The 17,464-nt window shown below is 40.7% G+C and overlaps 1 protein-coding gene across 1 annotated transcript; it reads right to left on the bottom strand.

Moving 5' to 3' along the window:
* Positions 1-12: 12 nt before the first annotated feature.
* On the bottom strand, positions 13-15,149 carry LOC114150900 (titin). Its single transcript, XM_028027684.1, has 20 exons — positions 14,802-15,149; positions 12,724-14,000; positions 12,495-12,637; positions 10,497-10,688; positions 10,145-10,415; positions 9,923-10,050; positions 9,486-9,514; positions 8,155-8,189; positions 7,798-7,966; positions 6,377-6,536; positions 6,176-6,290; positions 6,045-6,079; positions 5,865-5,943; positions 5,380-5,414; positions 3,723-3,789; positions 3,563-3,634; positions 3,449-3,471; positions 3,312-3,345; positions 1,414-1,522; positions 13-1,330 (listed from the first exon to the last, which is right to left on the bottom strand). Exons 1-20 carry the CDS (start codon positions 14,808-14,810, stop codon positions 1,307-1,309), a joined length of 3,006 nt encoding a protein of 1,001 aa, XP_027883485.1. The 5' UTR covers positions 14,811-15,149; the 3' UTR covers positions 13-1,306.
* Between the last annotated feature and the right edge of the window lie 2,315 nt (positions 15,150-17,464).

Here is a 17,464-nt window from a genome sequence, read left to right as displayed (position 1 = left end):
TACTGTTATGACTTGCACTTTAAGGAGTATTTATTAAAATAAACATGCAAAAACAGCAATGTCGTCATCGAGTGTCTTTCCACTGCCGAGCTTTTACACACACATTTACGTTTTTACATCGGCTTGTGAGGACGCATCATGGACACCTGCAGAGCCGTTAAATTATAGAAAAGAAAGCTGGATGTTGACGTTTTTATCCAAAAGTTTGACCTGTAGAAACGCTAACGCCATTCTGAAGTTACACATTTAACATCGCAGTCCTTAGATCTTATGTAATGCAAGGCAGTAAACCTAGCAGTCTGGAATTTTTGAAGTGAGGTTTCTGTGAAGTTATCAGCAATTTCTCCTTTGCCTTTGCTGGAAAGATGCCATTTTGCAGTGAGTTGTAGAAAAGTGAATAAGTCCATAGAAATGTGGAAGCTAGTAGCTAGCCCAGGTTTAGCAAATTTTTGCAATCTAAAACGGGCAACCTTCAAGCGCTACATTCATCTTTCTACTACGGGTGTTACTGATAACGTCATTGAATCTCTCTTCAAAAAACCATCCTTTTCAGTGATCATTTAAATATCACAACAACAATAGATACATACTCTTAAACAAGCTAAAGTGGTTATCTGAAATTTTAAATTTGAATTTTTAAGAAAAAGATCCATGTAAAGTTAAAAAAACAAACAGTGATTCAAACACTTGGAAATTAAACTGACCAGTTCCGGATAATTCTGTGGAAACTGTTAAATTGTTGGAGGAAACAAAAGGTGGTTATTTATGTCTTAGCTCATTTCAAATATTCAGTCCCTTGCAGCAAACCCTGAGACTTTTGTAGATAATAATGATCCTACTCTTCTTGACGCTTCATGCAGACAAGAACAAAGATTCAGGCTCTTGTCGGGTTATTTGAGCTGTGATCCAACTTTGGATCGACGGTTAATCTGAAGAAAAGTTGATTGCAAGACTTCCCTTAGTTTGCATAGGAAAGTAGAAAAACTGCAGTTTAATTAATCCTTTACTTCCACCACAAGTTGTACTTTTCTGGTATTACCCAGTCTGTGTCGGTCTGTAAAGTTGTTATTGTTGCTTTTATGCTCTCTCTTGAGAAAAGAAGACTTCATCTAGGTCCAACGTAAAGAATCCTCCTACCAACATCTTCAAGGAACAGCAGTAACATATCCATTTGCCTAGACGCTGGTTCACTCCTCAGTGTATTGATCCATGGTTGCAGTTCTCAGATAAATATTGAAGTCGGGAAGATGTCGTTTCTTGGCAAAGGATCACATGGCTGCGGCTTGCCACGGCAGGAAGATCCTGGTCAACGTGGGAGATTTTTGACTGGCTGGTAGAAGCAGAAAGAAACATTGTTTCAACATATCAGGAAGGCAGGCAGACGTTGGGAGAGTCTGTATGATTTATCCTCACCTCGCTGTACAGCGATGAATCCAGCATGGAGTCTGCGTACATGTCAGGAGGAGGTAAAATGATGGCTGAAGGGTCAAACTCTCTCTCCGGAGTTGAACTTTCCTGTGGCCTGTTTAAAAAAATTATATATTTATCATGACTGAATACATATTGCACTTACCCATGTATAACCATCCCATCACAATTAGGTATAGGCCAGTAGAAATACTACAGTACCATGTTCTTCATGCAAATATTGAAATCGAAAATGTGTAACATCATTTAATTGTTCCTATTACAGAAAATCAGCAATTATTCCTACTGATACTAAAGTTACTGTATACTTATTTATAATTATAAATCTGAGCAAACAAAGATCACACGTAGAGTTCCTCAGGGCTTTATTGCTAGACTGATTTTATTCAAAATATACATGGTCCCAATTTGCTGAGATTTTGGAGTGCTGATGACATATATGTTAACGTTTCTCTTGACCATAGCCTCCCACAGTCACTGTGTCCAAAGTGTCCATCAGTGGATCTGTCAGAATACACACTTCTCTCTATTAGGTTTTGGTAAAACCGATCAAAAATGAATTAGGGCAGCTGCAGCTCTTCTAAAATTCTTGAGTCTCGATCAACACCACAAAATGAAACAACAGTCCTGAAATGACTGCACTGACTCTCTTTGTCTTAGATTGAGCTTAAAACTTTTCACTGGCCTGTAAGCCACTGAATGACCTTTAATCTCTGCAGCACATTTCAGAGTTTCTGATCAGGTGTGAACCATGTAGGCCCCCTCAAGTCACCTGACACGTTCACTTACTGTTCTGAGAACTTGAACTAAACAGAAGAAAGCAGCATTTAATTGCTCAGGACACAGCTGCCTGAAAACCTGAGATGTGCAGAAACTGTTCTTTATACCAAGACTGAAAACGTGTCTGTTTATGACCACTCATCCGTAAAGTCCAAAGACTGGTTTATCATTTCATTAGTCTAAATTTGCATTACAATGTTTGTTTTCATACGATGTGTTTTTCATTTATATTCCATGTTTTTGATGTATGTCTTATTTCTATTCCTTGTAGCCTGGAATTACCCTGCGAAGGAATTGGGCTATAAAAAATAAACCTGCCTCGCCTATCATCAGCTTTATAACAGTGATGGGTGTTGCTCCATTTGAGCCTGAGTAATACTGTTATTTTGCTGTTATTATACTGACAAACCAAAAAACACTTCTAACTTGGGTCTTAATAGGAGGAAATGAGCTGCAGCCTGTGGATTATCAAATCCTGTCTTACCATCTATGAAATATGTATATTACTCACTACACACAACCCTGTTTTATGTAGTGTGTGTCTATTAAGAGGTTAAAATGTGACGTTCTGCCACATCAGGGTGGGGTATGTTGCTTTTACGCTGACATCACCGGCTTGTTTTCTTCAGTTTTTCATCTGTAGTCCACTTATTGAAAGTCCAATGCCCTAGACGCAGTCCATGAGCGACGCCGTGTGTGCAAATAATTATTACCTGAATGAATCACTGCTAATTTCTGAATTAATCCAAATTAAAAACCAAGGCCGTATGATGGAAAATTTCAAACCTAACCTGAAGCCAAAAGCTTTTCTTAAAAAGGCGGACCTTAAACCGTGTAACTAGGCCATGCCTAGTGGCAGTGTTTTGATCACAATGCGACTGCATCTGAACAGGACCCGGCTTGTTGGGAGGATCGGACTGATTTTCCAGTCCACCTGATTTTCTCTTAGACACCTAAACTAACACGTTCACATCTTTTCCTGCTTAGCAGCTCATTCTGAACAAAAAAAGAAGGGAACCTGTCTGTCTACTGGTTGAGCAACATGTCTGGGATTTTTTTGGGCGAGTGTGTGTGTGTGTGTGCGTTAGTTTTGGGCTACTTACGCACTAGCAGCTTCTTCCTGCACAGGTGTAGGACCTACAGAGAAACCAGGATGAAGATTAAGAAATTATTAAGAAAAAAAAAAACAAAAGTAATAAAGCTAAGAATTTGAAAATAAGATGGATTGGGCTGAGCTTACTCCTCCTTTCTGGTTCGGGCTCACTTGAAAAAACAAAACAAAACAAAAACAACAAATGAGTAATCAGTAAAGTTTAAAATGTGCACAGAATCAGGATGTTTATAAAACACCTACTTTGGAGTCGGATGCGCAGATTTCGGTGTGTTGAAGAATGTCACCAACTTGTAAAGTGCTTCTTGTCTCGCTCTGGTACAAAGATAGGCACACACCATACAGTATTTTCAAACTTTTTTTTTTTTTTTTTTGGCTCAAAATGATCAGAAGATGAACTGACTGGATCTGAGAGTTTTGGCTCATGTCACTGTGACTGTGCTGGTGGTTTACGTCGAGGTCCTGGTTTCCTTTAAGGAGAAAATGAAACAGAGCCATTTATTGTTAACAAGTCGCGATAAAACAAAACAAATCTTCTTTCGGACGACACTACCTCAAACTTATCAACACATTTTCGATTGTTAACAGTTTCCGGTTACACAACCGACATGTTTATCCTTCAAGTCACAAAGCAGTGATTCAGTTCGAGAGGCATGCAGAGCGACAGGATTTTAAAATTCAAAAACTTTGTGACTCTAGGGGTCACAAAGGAAAACAAATACTTGCCAACATGTAATAAGTTGTGTGCTAAAAATAAACTGATTTTAAGACTACCTTTTACCTCAATTAAGCTATTATTATATGCTCACTAGTGCAGCTGAATACTACTGAATTCATCTGTTGACAAAGATGCTTGGATTCGTTGCTGTTGCTACACATCAACACACCTGTTACATCACTTGAATGCCATTTCTTGGAAAATCACACACATTTTGTTTTCACAGGAAATGCTTACTTCTTTTCTTTTAAAGCAGAAAAGAAAATCTTGCAGCACCATAGTGCTGCAAGATTTGTCACTTTTTGTTGGATCTGTGACTACAGACTCATCTCAAACGCACTGATGCGTTTAATTTTCCAGACAGAGGACTGAGGGGTCCACTCTCAGTCATTTCCATAACATTCAAGACATTTAAAGTTTCCCACATTTGGTCATCTTACGACAGACCTCGTAGTATTTCATCGAGAGTTTATGCGAAAAACCAACACAAAGTGAGAATGTGTTTGAAAGATCCAGTCAAAGTCCAAACCGAAATCTAAAGATATGAGATATTTCATACAGCAACAAAATGTAATTCTGTAAAGTACCGACTGAGGGAGGCTGAACTCAACCTTTCTGGTATTTATTTCTATTTTTTTAAAACATAATTTCCCCTCCACTTAACAGTTTTGTTCTACTTTGTATTGTTTTTTTGTTGTTGTTGTTTTTTTTTTTTTTACAGGAATTTCCAAAAAAAACACACTCTACAAGTTTTGTACTTGTCACATGACACGGAGTAGAAAAGTTCAAGGGGTATAAGTACTTTTGGAAGGTTCTGTAAACAATTTTATTTGTGAGCTAATTATAAAAGTAGGTCAAGCATACAATTGTCAGATGACACTAAAAATGTAGCTGTGTGGTTTACTAATTAAAAGGTGTGTAAAACTCATAAAGCAATTCGACCTCAGTGTTCTGCATATTAAAGGACATTTATAGCCTCAAGTTGAAAAATCTCTGCACCTTTACCTTGAAAACAAAAATCCAAAATGCTGCTTAATTAATTACCGCCCTTTAGAAATGAAAGTCCCTTTTAAGATACAAAATATATTAATAAAAAGTTTCAAAATTATCTTCCTTTATTCTAGAAACTACGATTTGTGTCGCGTTACCTAACGAGGTGCAGTTCACGATTTACCACCAATTGACTCTGGTGTACAAAATATTATCAGAATGATTGTAGAGCTTCAGGAAATGAGCTGTGCGACATTTTCATTGCCTTGATCAGTATTAACATCTGCCTTCGAGGTAATGTTTCAAGTGAGCCTGTCTAGAAAGCAACAAATATGGAGCATGTCTATCTTACCCATCTCTGGCATGGAGATAGTCCGTGTGTGAACCCTGAGGAGGGAAGAGAAGGTAAAAAAAAAAAAAAAAAACGTGATTAAGAACTAATCAATCACTGTGTCAAAAAACAATTTGGTAAACAGGCTGCACTGCAAAAACAAAATCTTGCTAAGTATTTGTCTCGTTTTGTCTTGTTGGTACACTTGAAATAAGACAAAACTCACTAAAAGTTACTTTTCAGCACGATATGTAAGCTTGATTTAAGAAAAATAATTATTGAATATAGATTAAAAGAAGTATAAGTCCTACATCCAGATACTTTCATTTATAGGAAGATATATTTCCAGCTATATGTATTTACTTAAAATATGCCTATATATCTTGGTGAAAAGTTGCGTTTAAGTTAGTTTTGTCTTATTTCAAGTGCATAGGATGTTTGCTCTAGAAACGAGATGAAAATACTTGGTAGGATTTTGTGTTTTTACAGTGAGGATATCAGGTTACCCGGGCAACTGGTCAGAAGCTTCAGGGTTGGGTGAGAGCGTCTCGTCGTCACCGGTCCACTCCTCACTGTCGTCCGAGACTGAACACATCAAGGACAGCATGAAGAAGCGGTCTGCGTCAAACAGCTGCTGACCGATTTAACGCGTGCTCCAATCAGGAGCGCCACTCGCAAACACTTACAGCTTCCCGGCGAACGACTGAAGTGATTCAGCACCCTGCGAAAGAAACAGAAAGCAGACGCTCGTCATCAGGACAGCGTCGGCTTCTCCTCTACCTGCTGACGGACTCGGTGTTGAGGTGGGGACACGTACATGCCGTCCGTGGCGGCTTCGGCCTCGATGATGGCGCTGTTGCGGGGAGTCTTCTTTCCCAGCTCCAAAATCTCCTTGAAGTCCATCTCCACGTGATCCACGGGAATGTACCCATCTAGAGTGAACAAACACAGATTTTTGTAGGCGAGTCGCTTCGTCGCCTTCTCTTTCCCAGAGACGAACACTCTGCTGTCGGCTCACAGGTGTTGCTGCTGTCCCTGGCCAGCCACTTCCCCTTGGGGCACTCGGTGGTTCGGATGATGCTGATGACGTCGCCGCTCTTGACGGGCAGATCGTGCTTACGGCCCTTTGCGGTGACCTTTACCTTTGCCTGGTACATGGCTTCCTCCTGCCCTGTGACCTGAAACACACAAACGGAGATGTTACACAGTGGCCCTGCTTTAACACGGCCAAGTAGTCACGCTAATTGAATCTAACCTAGTGGGCTCATTTAACATTAATTCAAGGAAAAAGAAAGTGAGTACACAACTCACCACTGTGCTCACTGAGGAATACTGCAATAACAAGGACTTGATGATATGGAACTACTACAAAGACCCTAAATGAACTGTATGCACAGAAAGTGACTGAGTTGAAATAGGGGATTGGGGAGGTCAAGGGTCAATGTCTGAGCTAACAACAAGTGAGACGGGTCGTGGATGAAGCGTCTCAGATTGACGCTTTGTTTCAGACACTTAGGCAAAAACACATTTTGAAGCAGAGAAAATGTTTTCAGATGTTTCTTAACGTTAATTTGTCATTTAGCTTCATACAGACTATGAAACATTTTGCAGCCACCCCTCCCACATCAGGACCAGCCATCATCTTACAGCTGCAGTAAAGTGATGAGTCATGGGGGAAAAAAAAAAAAAAAAAACTCCTCAGAAACCCATTTGATGGGATTCAGGGGAGTGAAGCCCAAACCAGTTTGACGTGGAACCATCGACTTTTTTAAAAACTTTGCTCATTTTTTTTTTCATCTATTGTTTTGTTCATTTCTGTCTTAACACATTAAGAAAAGTTTTTGTCTCTGTTTCAGGGCTGTTCCTCGGAACGACTTGAAACCTGTGCTTTCCCACTGGGAGTTACAAAGAAACAAGCGACGCCACAAATATGACGGTAAAGCGTATTTATGCTTACAATGTTGAGGAAATAAAAAAAAGAACAGTAATTCGATAAAGGAAAAAGAAACACACACGTCCGTGAGCCACTGAGGAAAAAAGAAACGAGAACACGGCACTTGAAACCAGTTTGCAAAAAATGATTCATTTCTTTGTGTCTCGCCCGTCGTCTGAGGCAATGCTATTCAGGACCGGTGATTAAACACTTGATTAAAATACTGAAAGGTCTTTTATCATCCGGTCTCCGTAGAAACTAAAGTCTTGTTCCAACATTTCTGCTACACAAACAGAGGTCTGAGTTAAAATCTCTAATGTGAGGAAGGTGTTGCCAGCGGTGAAACGTGTGTTTAGTCATGTTGCTCAGCTCTTCCACAGCGAGGAATGAATCCTGACAGGTTTGAGAGGCCAGACGTTTACTCCACCCTCCTCCTCTGCCACTCAGTCACCTTCCTCCACCTCCTCCTCCTCTTTCTGTTCTCTGTCAAAAATAACAGGACTCACATTGAATTTTTTCTTCATCTCATTCTCCTTCTTTTCCCTCTCCTTCTGCTCCTTCTTCTCCCGCTCCTGTTTCTCCTTCAGCTCCTTCTTCTCCTTCTCCAGCCGCTGCTTCTCCTTCTTTTTCAGCTCCTTCTCATCCGGCTTTTCTGAGGCGTGCTTCTTCTCGCTCCTGCGGGGAAGAGGAGACGCACACGTCATTGTCCTTTACGAAAGTTGGTTTTGCCTCGCGGCATGTCTGAACAGCAGGGGGCGGTTGCAAGGGAGGGAAACACGACTCTCCTCAGAAACTCTCGGGAGAGCAGGAGGAATGAAAACTGGAGAAGTGGGTCCAAAGAAAACCCAACAACAAGGTCCTACCTGCCGAACCTGCTCGTCTTGGTTTTCTCCCGAAACTGTAAATATTCACAGAGATAAGAATTAATTTGCTTTAGATGAAAATAAAAGACACTACGCCTCTGATTTTGAAGGTGAACGCCCTTTGAGAGCATCAAAAACGCCTTAAACATGTTCACATTTTGCCACATTACAGCCACAGGATACATACATTTTCAGAATTTGCCAGAAAATTTAGAAAATGTGGAGGTGGAGTTTAGAGAACAAACTCCACCTGCGACCGGGAAAGACAAAACAGAGTCCGGTGTGGGACGCAGATTTGAAATATAAACACTCGACAAGCTCCTTAAGTGTCACTTTAATAGATCTGAGATGCATAACAGAGCAGCGTCAGCTCCTTAATTAAACGTTACTGAGGATGTGGTGACAAAAAAAGTGGAGGGGATAGCACAGAAAAATTGTAACATGGCGGAAAAAAACATGATGCAGATAAGCAAGGTTGCTTTCGAGGAACGTCGTGATTTAATGCACTTCATGGAGCGAAGTACAAGAGCTAAGAGTTAAGTGTCGCGCATGTTTTATTCTTTTCATCTTTTTTCTGTTCAGCAACCTAAAAATATGTGTAATGATGTGAGAAAACCACAATTTTCTATTTATTCAGTCAGTATTTAATCCAGCTGACACAAATAATGTTAAAATTTCAGAATGTTTTTTTTTTTTTTTTTATGATTATTCGATATTTTATGGAAAAGTCAGCATGTTACGGAAAAACGGTCGACCCTCTTAATACAAGAGAAAAGATGTTTTTAAGAAAATGTCCTCTTAAAAATGAATCGCTGGTCGATCGATAAGATTAATCAACTTTAGATTAACTCATTAATCTATAACTTGTGCCTGTAAATCCATCTTTTATGGTCAGAATGTCAAGAGGAAATTAAATGTTTAAAAGAAATCCACAAGACGTTTTGGATGCAGTTTGCCACAGCCTGTGAATCAGAGACAACAAAGAAGCAAAACGAATGAGTGGCGGAAAACTAACAGTGCTCACCACTGTAATGATGCAGCCAGAGCAACAACAGAATGACTTAGATCATATTCACGGGAGGGAAACGGCTCAGTCAAAGTCAGGACCAAAATCCAAATGAAAATCTGAGGGGAATCTTTAAAAAAATGATTAGGTGATCACTCACCATTCAATCTGACTGCGGTATTTAGAAAAGTAGAAGAAAAAAAAATCTGTTTCTATGTATGTGACTCTAGTCGAGATATAACCCAAAATCTGGAGCTGCAGTTGCAACATGACAAAAGTGAAAATACAAAAGCTCTAACGAAACGTTCAACTCCTCGGTGCCTACCGTTTCCTGTCCCGTCTCGACATACGGATCTGTGAGTTAAAGCAAACAACAGGTCACGTTAGAGCCTGCAGAAATCTTCAAAAACATTGATTAATCAACTAAAGTTTCGAAAAGCAACACGTGAAACGTTCAAATTCAGAAAATCTGGTTATTTTGTTTGGAAAATAGTAGTTAATGCTTGTTAAAAAGCAAAATGTGAACATGTATGGGTGAAGGAGCCTCAGCACAGCTATTCTGCCGAACAATCTCTAGAAGCCGAAGCGTTCTACTTGTGCTTGTAAAATGCAAAAAGACAACAACAAAAAAAACAACAACTTGGGTTTATGTCCAGTATATTTTTTTTCTCGATAATGCAACTTTTCCAATCAATTCTCCAAAATTTTATATCGATTTCTAGCATAAGAATGTATTAAATAAGAAGAATGTGTGAGACTCACTTTGTGGGGCCCCTTTGCGTTTCTTGCCGTTGCTGCTCTTCGCCTTCTTTTTGCTGGAGCTGACGTTGATGAATTCGTACACGTCGTCGTTGCTTTCGTACATAATGTTTTGGAGTAGTGCTTGAGGGCTACAAAGAACAAAATATTGATTAACACAGTTTCTTGGGATACAACTCGCCACTTTAAACTGAATAGATATACAGCTGAACTTCCTGATCTTACTCCTCAGTGGGTTTTAGGGATTGTTCCTGCAGAGGACTGTCCAGCTTAATTTCTCCATATGCTGTCTTAGTTTGGACCTCTGTTTCTGGATGAGTTATCCCGTTGCCATAAAACTCTGACTGGGTTGGTTTGTCTGGAACGTCGGTACCCGTGTGCTCCTCAGTCCCACATCGGGACACCGGCAGCTCTGGGCTGTAGGCATCCTCCAAATCGTCAAATCCTGGTACGTCTGTGGCTTCGGCCTCTAAACTCTCAAGTGGAACCGGAATCTCTGCGTGACAGAGATGGAGAAATGCATCCCCGAGTGAATGGAAAGGATTTCCAAGTGCAATGTTGGTGGATGTGAAACTACCTTCAGGTATAATAGGAGGAGGGGGGATGAACTGGCTCAAGTTGACAGACTGAGGTCTTTTAGGTTTCTCTGGCGCCGGACCCAAAGTCTCTCGGTCTGGTAGGACCCCTCTGGGTGGAGAAGCCGCAACCGCAACTAGGGGAGGGTTGGACCCCTCCTCCGTGAGGCTTTGCAATGCCGGAGAAGCTGCTCCTGTGAGGAATCACATCACAATAGTTTACATTTGCTCAGCTGATTTACACCTTAAAGTCTCACATTAAAGGGATAGCTTGAATTTGCTGAAGTGAGGTTTTGTAATTGTTGTCTTACCTCTAAGATGTCACATCACCATGACTATGTGGAAAAGTGAAGAAATCTTCATAGCAGAGGAAGGCTAACAGCTGGTCACAAAGACTGATACTTCATCCAGCGTTTTCTCAGCCTAGCTACAAATGTGTTTCTACACAAGGTCATACTATACACTTCTCAGAAAGTTTGCTCCACTCTTGGCTAGCTTAGTAGCTAATAACATTCTCTTTTGAAAATGTAAACAATACCTCCTTCATAGTTACTTTACATGCTAGCATGTATGCTAACAGTCAGACAGGGACCCCCGCTTAAGCTGATATTTGGAAATTTAACTCAAACTGAAGAGGTCAGTCATTCCACCAGGAATGTGAAAACAACTTCAACACCTTGAAATCCATGTCTATATGTAAAAAATATGCCAATATGATGCATTATATTATCTGTACAGTTAGCATGTAGTTGGCTTGGTTTTACTCAGAGCCACTGACTACAGCCAGCAGGCTAAATTAAGAAATCTACAAAGAAAAAGTTAACGCTTTTGTTAAAGTGCTGATTGTTAATACAGTATTTTATTTAAACTGATAGGCCTGCTACGAACATTTTCTAATCGAGTTGCTTTAAATTTCTAAAATCAGTTGATCAGCTGTCAGCTTTCCTCTGCTTTGATGATTTCTTCATTTTGTTTCTCCAAACTCACACACATTGATATGAAATCTTCTAGATAACAAAACCATAAATTTAATTAATAAAAATGCTGGAACCTGAGTTCTTATAAAACCCATTTAGTCAGAGCTGATTGTTCTATGTATAATGTTACCTGGAACATAAATAATTGTAGTTTGTAGTCTAGTTTTCCTTGATTTAGAATTACTATGAACTCCTTTTTTTATTTTTATAATGTAAAGCTCTTTGAATTATCTTGTTTGCTGAAATGTTCTAATAAATTAAATTGCCATGGCCTTGCTTATTTTCATAGGACCTAACTTTGTGCCAGTCTAACACATCCCTTTAAAACTCTACAGCCTGCAGTATGAAACAAGGAAGAGAGGAAGAAAAAACAAGTGCAACAGAAAATTGATTTCACATGGAAACCCAACTTGTCAAACAATGTTGAAGTTGCTGTCTTTAGTCATACATTTGTCAACAAACAGAGTCTTCCTTGTATTTTTGTCTGGTCTACTTTCAAGTTTTCTAACTTAGTTTCCTGCTCTAGAAAAGTTAAAAGTATAGAAAAGGTATAAAATACAAAGTAAATCCGCAACTCTAAGATGTAAGCATGTTTTTTATGTTTCATTTAGAAGAATGTGATTTCAAAAAAAAAAAAAGTTAAAAATTAGTTCATGACCTGGATATAAAATCTCCACGAGAGTCTAGGTTAAATTTGAGTCCTGCTTGTCAGACTTTAAAGAAACTTAGCAGCTCTATCATAGCTGACATACCTTCACAGCTCAGCTCAGTTGTTCCTGGCACTGAAGAAGAATGTTAGGTCTATTGTTTGTGTGGGAAGCTACACAGATTTATTCTAACACCTATACATGAATACCACCACGCTTTTGGTTCAATATAAACCTTCCAATTCTGCAGCATTCCAGCACATACCTGAGGTCCTGATAACTGGGAAGTTTGTTCTGCTCGTCATGTTGAGGTGAAATCAATTCAGACTAAATTCCAAGACAGTGGGAAAAGACACAAAGCTGAGCTGAAACTCACTGTGGTCAGGGAAGTTAGCTTCTGCTTTAATCGACGGGAGTTTCTTTCCCTCATCCTCGAAGGGCGGAAACTCTGCATCGCTGAGGGCGGGATCCAGGTGAGAAGGAAAGACTTTGGGTGGAGGAGTGGGGCTAGACATGGGGCTGGAAGCAGATAAAGCATACTTGTAAGTGATCATTTGCATACTAAACTTGGCTAAATGAACCAAGCTCCTGGAAGGGAGTTCTACCTGGCGGCCTTCTTGCGCGCCTTCTCCAGAGCGCTTAAGATCCTCGGGTCACTCGGAGGGGTTCTCTTCCCAGTACTCATGTCCTCCGCCCTCCCCAGGACGGACAGGGCAGAGATGGGACGTTCTAGTTTGGAAGGAGTAGAGTCCATCGCTTCTACAGCAGCTGGAAGAGCCACCTCCACGTCAGAACCAGCTACTGCCTGAAGCTCGGTGGAGGGAGCAGAGAACTCGGGAAAAGGATCGGAGTTGGTAAAACTCGGTGGAGGAGAGAAAATAGCTCTGGGTGGGGCATCTGTAGCTCTGGGTGGAGGAGAAGGATCCACGGTATCTGAAGGGGAGGGAGTCACAACGGTTGGAGGGGAAGGAGTTGCAACGGCAAGAGAGAGCGCATTAGCAAGTGGAGGAGAGGGAGCAGGAATGATTGGGCGAGGGGGAGCATCAGTAGAAGGAATGGGAACAATTTTGTTTTGGCTGGGCAGGTCAGAAACTGACAAAGCAGGACTTTCAATCTGAGGTGGGGTTTCACTCTGTGGGGGTGGGATTTTGAAAGCTGGGGTAGCTGGGATCATGGCAGGTGGAGGAGAGAAGTCGGGAGGGTCGGGAATTGGAGAGAGGGTTGTCAGGTCCACCCTGGATTCAGGGATGGTGATCTTTCGTGGGATCTGCCTAGGTACCAAGTATATAGACTCCTCCTCGTCAGCATCAGAAGCCAATGGGATCAGCGGTGTGGGTCCAGGAAGGTTCACGTTCGTAGAGTCTAGGATTGAGTCAGCTGAGGTCGCTGCTGGATCCTTCTTGGAAGATTTTATGAAACCAAGAATATTCTTCTTCCTCTGTGTTTTGGACTTCGGAGGAGGCAAGGCTGGCACCAGCTCAGCTGTGCTCTCCTTCTGTGTCCCAAAGAACGGAGGCTTCTTTCCGTTCTTCTCCTTGTGATCCGATGAGTTTTCATTCAGCTTCTCCTTGCTTTCCTTTGTCTTCCCGTCAGATTTGTCTTTGGGTTTTGAGTTACCATGGATAAAAATCTTCTTGTTGTCCTTGTTCTCATCCTTGAATATCACTCTGGGGGAATTAACCGACTTTGATTCCAAGGCCTGGTTGATGGAGGAGAGCAGGGAGGGGCGTGCTCCTGGTGGAAGGTGCTGAGTGAGGCTAAGGGGAGGAGGGATGACCTTTGGTTTCTCAGCAACAACAGGTTTGGGCTTTGGTGGCCCCAGCAGGAATTCTTTGTCCTGGAACTTGGCCCTCAGCGCCTGGAAGTCTAACGGACTCTCTTGCTAAAAGTGTCAGACAAAAAGTGAAACAGCTATTTGTTCTGGTTTACAAAGTCTATGCACAACATTTACTGAGCCAACATATTTGCTTTTATTTCTGACACTATGTCATAGAAACATGCAGACATAAATTTTTGCCCTTAGGAAGAATTGTGCAGAATGTGGGTGGGGTAACCACCTCCCCCCCACACACACCCTGATTTTTATTTTATTTCATAAACACATTTTTGTACATTTGACAATTATCCCAATCTGGGTTTTAACATAATTCTGCTCCTTTCTCATATTAAAGGTGTTGGAAATATTTTTGCAGTAGATGCCGCCAAATGGTATATTGTTTGAATGGTTTGGGAAAAAAAAAATTCCCACTAATTTTTGGTTTATAAATGCCTCAGCCAACAACATGCACCTTAGTGCACGTGTATTTCTGTTACACAAAAATAAGAAAGGCTAGTGGCATGAGCCTCCATGCAATATTTGGCATAGTCTTCTAATTCTTTCGTTTCCTATTGGATTAAACTCTATTACTTCTATCGCCTGTAAAGGTTTGTTTTGAGGACTGACTGTAAATTGAAAACATATGTATATATATATATAATAGGCAATATTATATATATACAACTGATAGGCCTGATTAAAAATGACTAGTTTGAGCGAGATTTAGGACCAATACGTGTCCAAGTTGTTTACATATCAACGCAGCTCTGTTGAAATATTTAAACAGGTGGCATTAACATACACGTGTTTCACTACTTAAACAATATTTATCGTAAGACGTAACGTGGCTAATTTAAGTCAACTCACCTCATCCATCGCGAGGTTTTAAATCCTCCCCCCACCCCAAAAAAAACCGAGAGAGAGAGAAAAAATCTCCAGAATGAACCAAATAATTGTCTTCTTCAGCCTCGCATTCTGGCGGCGATTGTAGTAAAAGTTTATTATTTTAAAAAAAAAAAGAAAATCGAGATGTTAGGCTACTTTCTGTATTCAGACCCACAATGCGTCCCTTTGTGCGTCCAGGACGCGCGCAGAATATGGTTTCTGGGTTGGAACAAGGTTGGAGTTGGAAAACTCACTCGTCATGTGGAAGAAAACAGTCTAGCTCGACAAACGGGTCTGGCTCAGATTAACGTAACTCGGTGACTCTCGGATAGATTTTCTTCTTCCTCTGTAAGACTGAACACAGGTGGAATGCCGCCAGGCTGGAGCTGCATGCCCGCAGTGACTCACCAACATGAGTCTTCTTTATGGACTAGTTTCCCTTCACCTCGTCTGTCATAGACATTTAGACAACTAAATAAAAAAAATAAATAAAAAAAACTCAACAGTATAAAATCTTTATATTTTAGTGCAAGTCAAATCTGTGCGCAAAGTGTGAATCTTCCAGATAAAAGGAGGGCTGCGAAAAATGAGGCAATAGAGGTCAGGCAACATTCCAGCTCTGTTGCAGAATGCAGAAGTACTTAAAGAAGTATTTCTAATATGCATAAGTAAATACACCACCTGCCACAGATACCTCTGTATTACAGCTTTGAAAGCTATGGAGACATTCTAACAAATAGAGCTGAAAGTGACAGGTGTCAGGGAGCATCTGAGGCCTCCAACCCTGAACCACTGAAGTCCAGTTCTATTTATTCAGCTAACAGATCCACTTGTCTGATATCTGAAATGTTTAAATCTATGTCGCCTGCTCCTGTTGAATCCACCCAATTTCCAGTTTTTGCTTGGATATTTCCCAAATGTTACTGCTGACAGCATTCCTCAAAGAAATATACCGACGACAAACATGTCGCATCATGCCACTTCTGGATTTGCATTAACTGACTGAATTAAATAAATCTCCTCCTTAACAACAGCTTGATTATCCATTCGTCACAAAACTGCTTCTGGGTGGTGGATACAGATGACTGTGTTGAAACAAAAAGGGCTTGGCTAATCTGAAACCACCAGGTGCCACAATGGCAGTTGAAGTGAGACTATTTCTATAAACTGTCACAGGAAATGGAAAAGGGCGTGCCAAAGCCGCTATGATGTCAGTGACAAACCATCTTGCCAACACATTCATACCACCTCACCAAGGGTTGGTATGTTAGTAGGATTCTGAAACTTGTGACATCCAAGCTTATATGTTTTGGATATTTAATGTTAATCCTACAAATGTCAAGAGTTTTTAATTTTCTACAAAATGTAATAAAATTTTCTGCTGAGCAAATTAGGAGTAACCCCGAATTTAATATCACCTTATATGACCCTTGTCCTCTGAAGGCGGTTGGCTCTGTTTAAATCTCTTGACATTTGGTTCGGTTTGCGCCTGACCTTTGAAGTGAGGGTGAACACCATGGAACGACTGAACGGTCCTGATGGTTGGACTGCACTGAAAAGAGACAAAAGAGAATCTACAGGCTGTCCAAGACGTTTTAAGGAAGTCTCTACAAAATCCAAAATGTCGCCAACTCACCTGCAGCAGTGCATGCTTTAACTTAACTTTTACGGGAGGTAAGCAAGCATCATACCTATCTTTTCTAAGAAAAATTCAAAGAGTTGCATTTGACACAGAGCGTAGATAAAGACCAGAATAATATTCTTTGGCGCGATGAACTTAAAAACTGAAATCTTTGGACAGAAGAACAGACGGACATGCCTGGCAAAAAAACCCCCAAACAACATTCCAAGAAAATGACCTCACACCAACTGGGAAGCATGGAGGTGGAAATTTGGGGATGCTTTCCTGAACCAGCTAACCATCATGAAATCTACCATATGTGTGTTTTCAGGAAAATGTGAAACAATCTTTTTTTTTTTTTTAAAAAGAGGCCCTAGCAGGTGTGTCAAACTCCAGTCCTCAAGGACCGGTGTCCTGCAGTTTTTAGATGTGCCACAGGTACAAAACACTCCTTCTTGTGTAGATCAGTTCTCCAGAGTCTTGCTAATGACTTAATTATTCTATTCAGGTGTGGTGCAGCAGAGGCACATCTAAAAGTTGCTGGGCAGTGGCCCTCCAGGACTGGAGTTTGACACCTGTGCCCTACAGCATAACAATACTAAAAAGCGTATTAGGACTGGTCGAGAGTAAGAAAAATCAAAGTCCTGGGCAGAATCAATGCCTAGATGTTTTCTCTGTTAAGTTGTAGGAGTGAATTGAACCAGCCTGAATAAAAAAAAAAAAAAAAAAAAAATTCAGCATGAAAGTTTGCAGTGCATCCTAAGCCAGACGGAAAGGGGAAGTTTGCTCAGGTCCTTGCATGGTAATAAAACTCATGACAGCTTGGATCAGGGTTTGCCTGTGCAGCAGCTTGTGACAGGTCATTAAAACAGTGTTAAATAACAACATGAATGCTGTGGCACTCGCTTAATAATAACTAAAGACATGCTGGGCGGGGGGTCACCCCTGGCAGCTACACCCCATTAGGTTCACTCTCTCTTACTCAAACACACCAAAAGTCAGAGGCAATAAAAAGACACGTGAA

The sequence above is a fragment of the Xiphophorus couchianus genome, chromosome 9 (assembly GCF_001444195.1).
Source record: "Xiphophorus couchianus chromosome 9, X_couchianus-1.0, whole genome shotgun sequence".
Classification (NCBI taxonomy): Eukaryota; Metazoa; Chordata; class Actinopteri; order Cyprinodontiformes; family Poeciliidae; genus Xiphophorus; species Xiphophorus couchianus.
The sequence above is the reverse complement of the archived record's forward strand: the minus strand, read 5'-3'. Positions and strand labels throughout refer to the sequence as shown.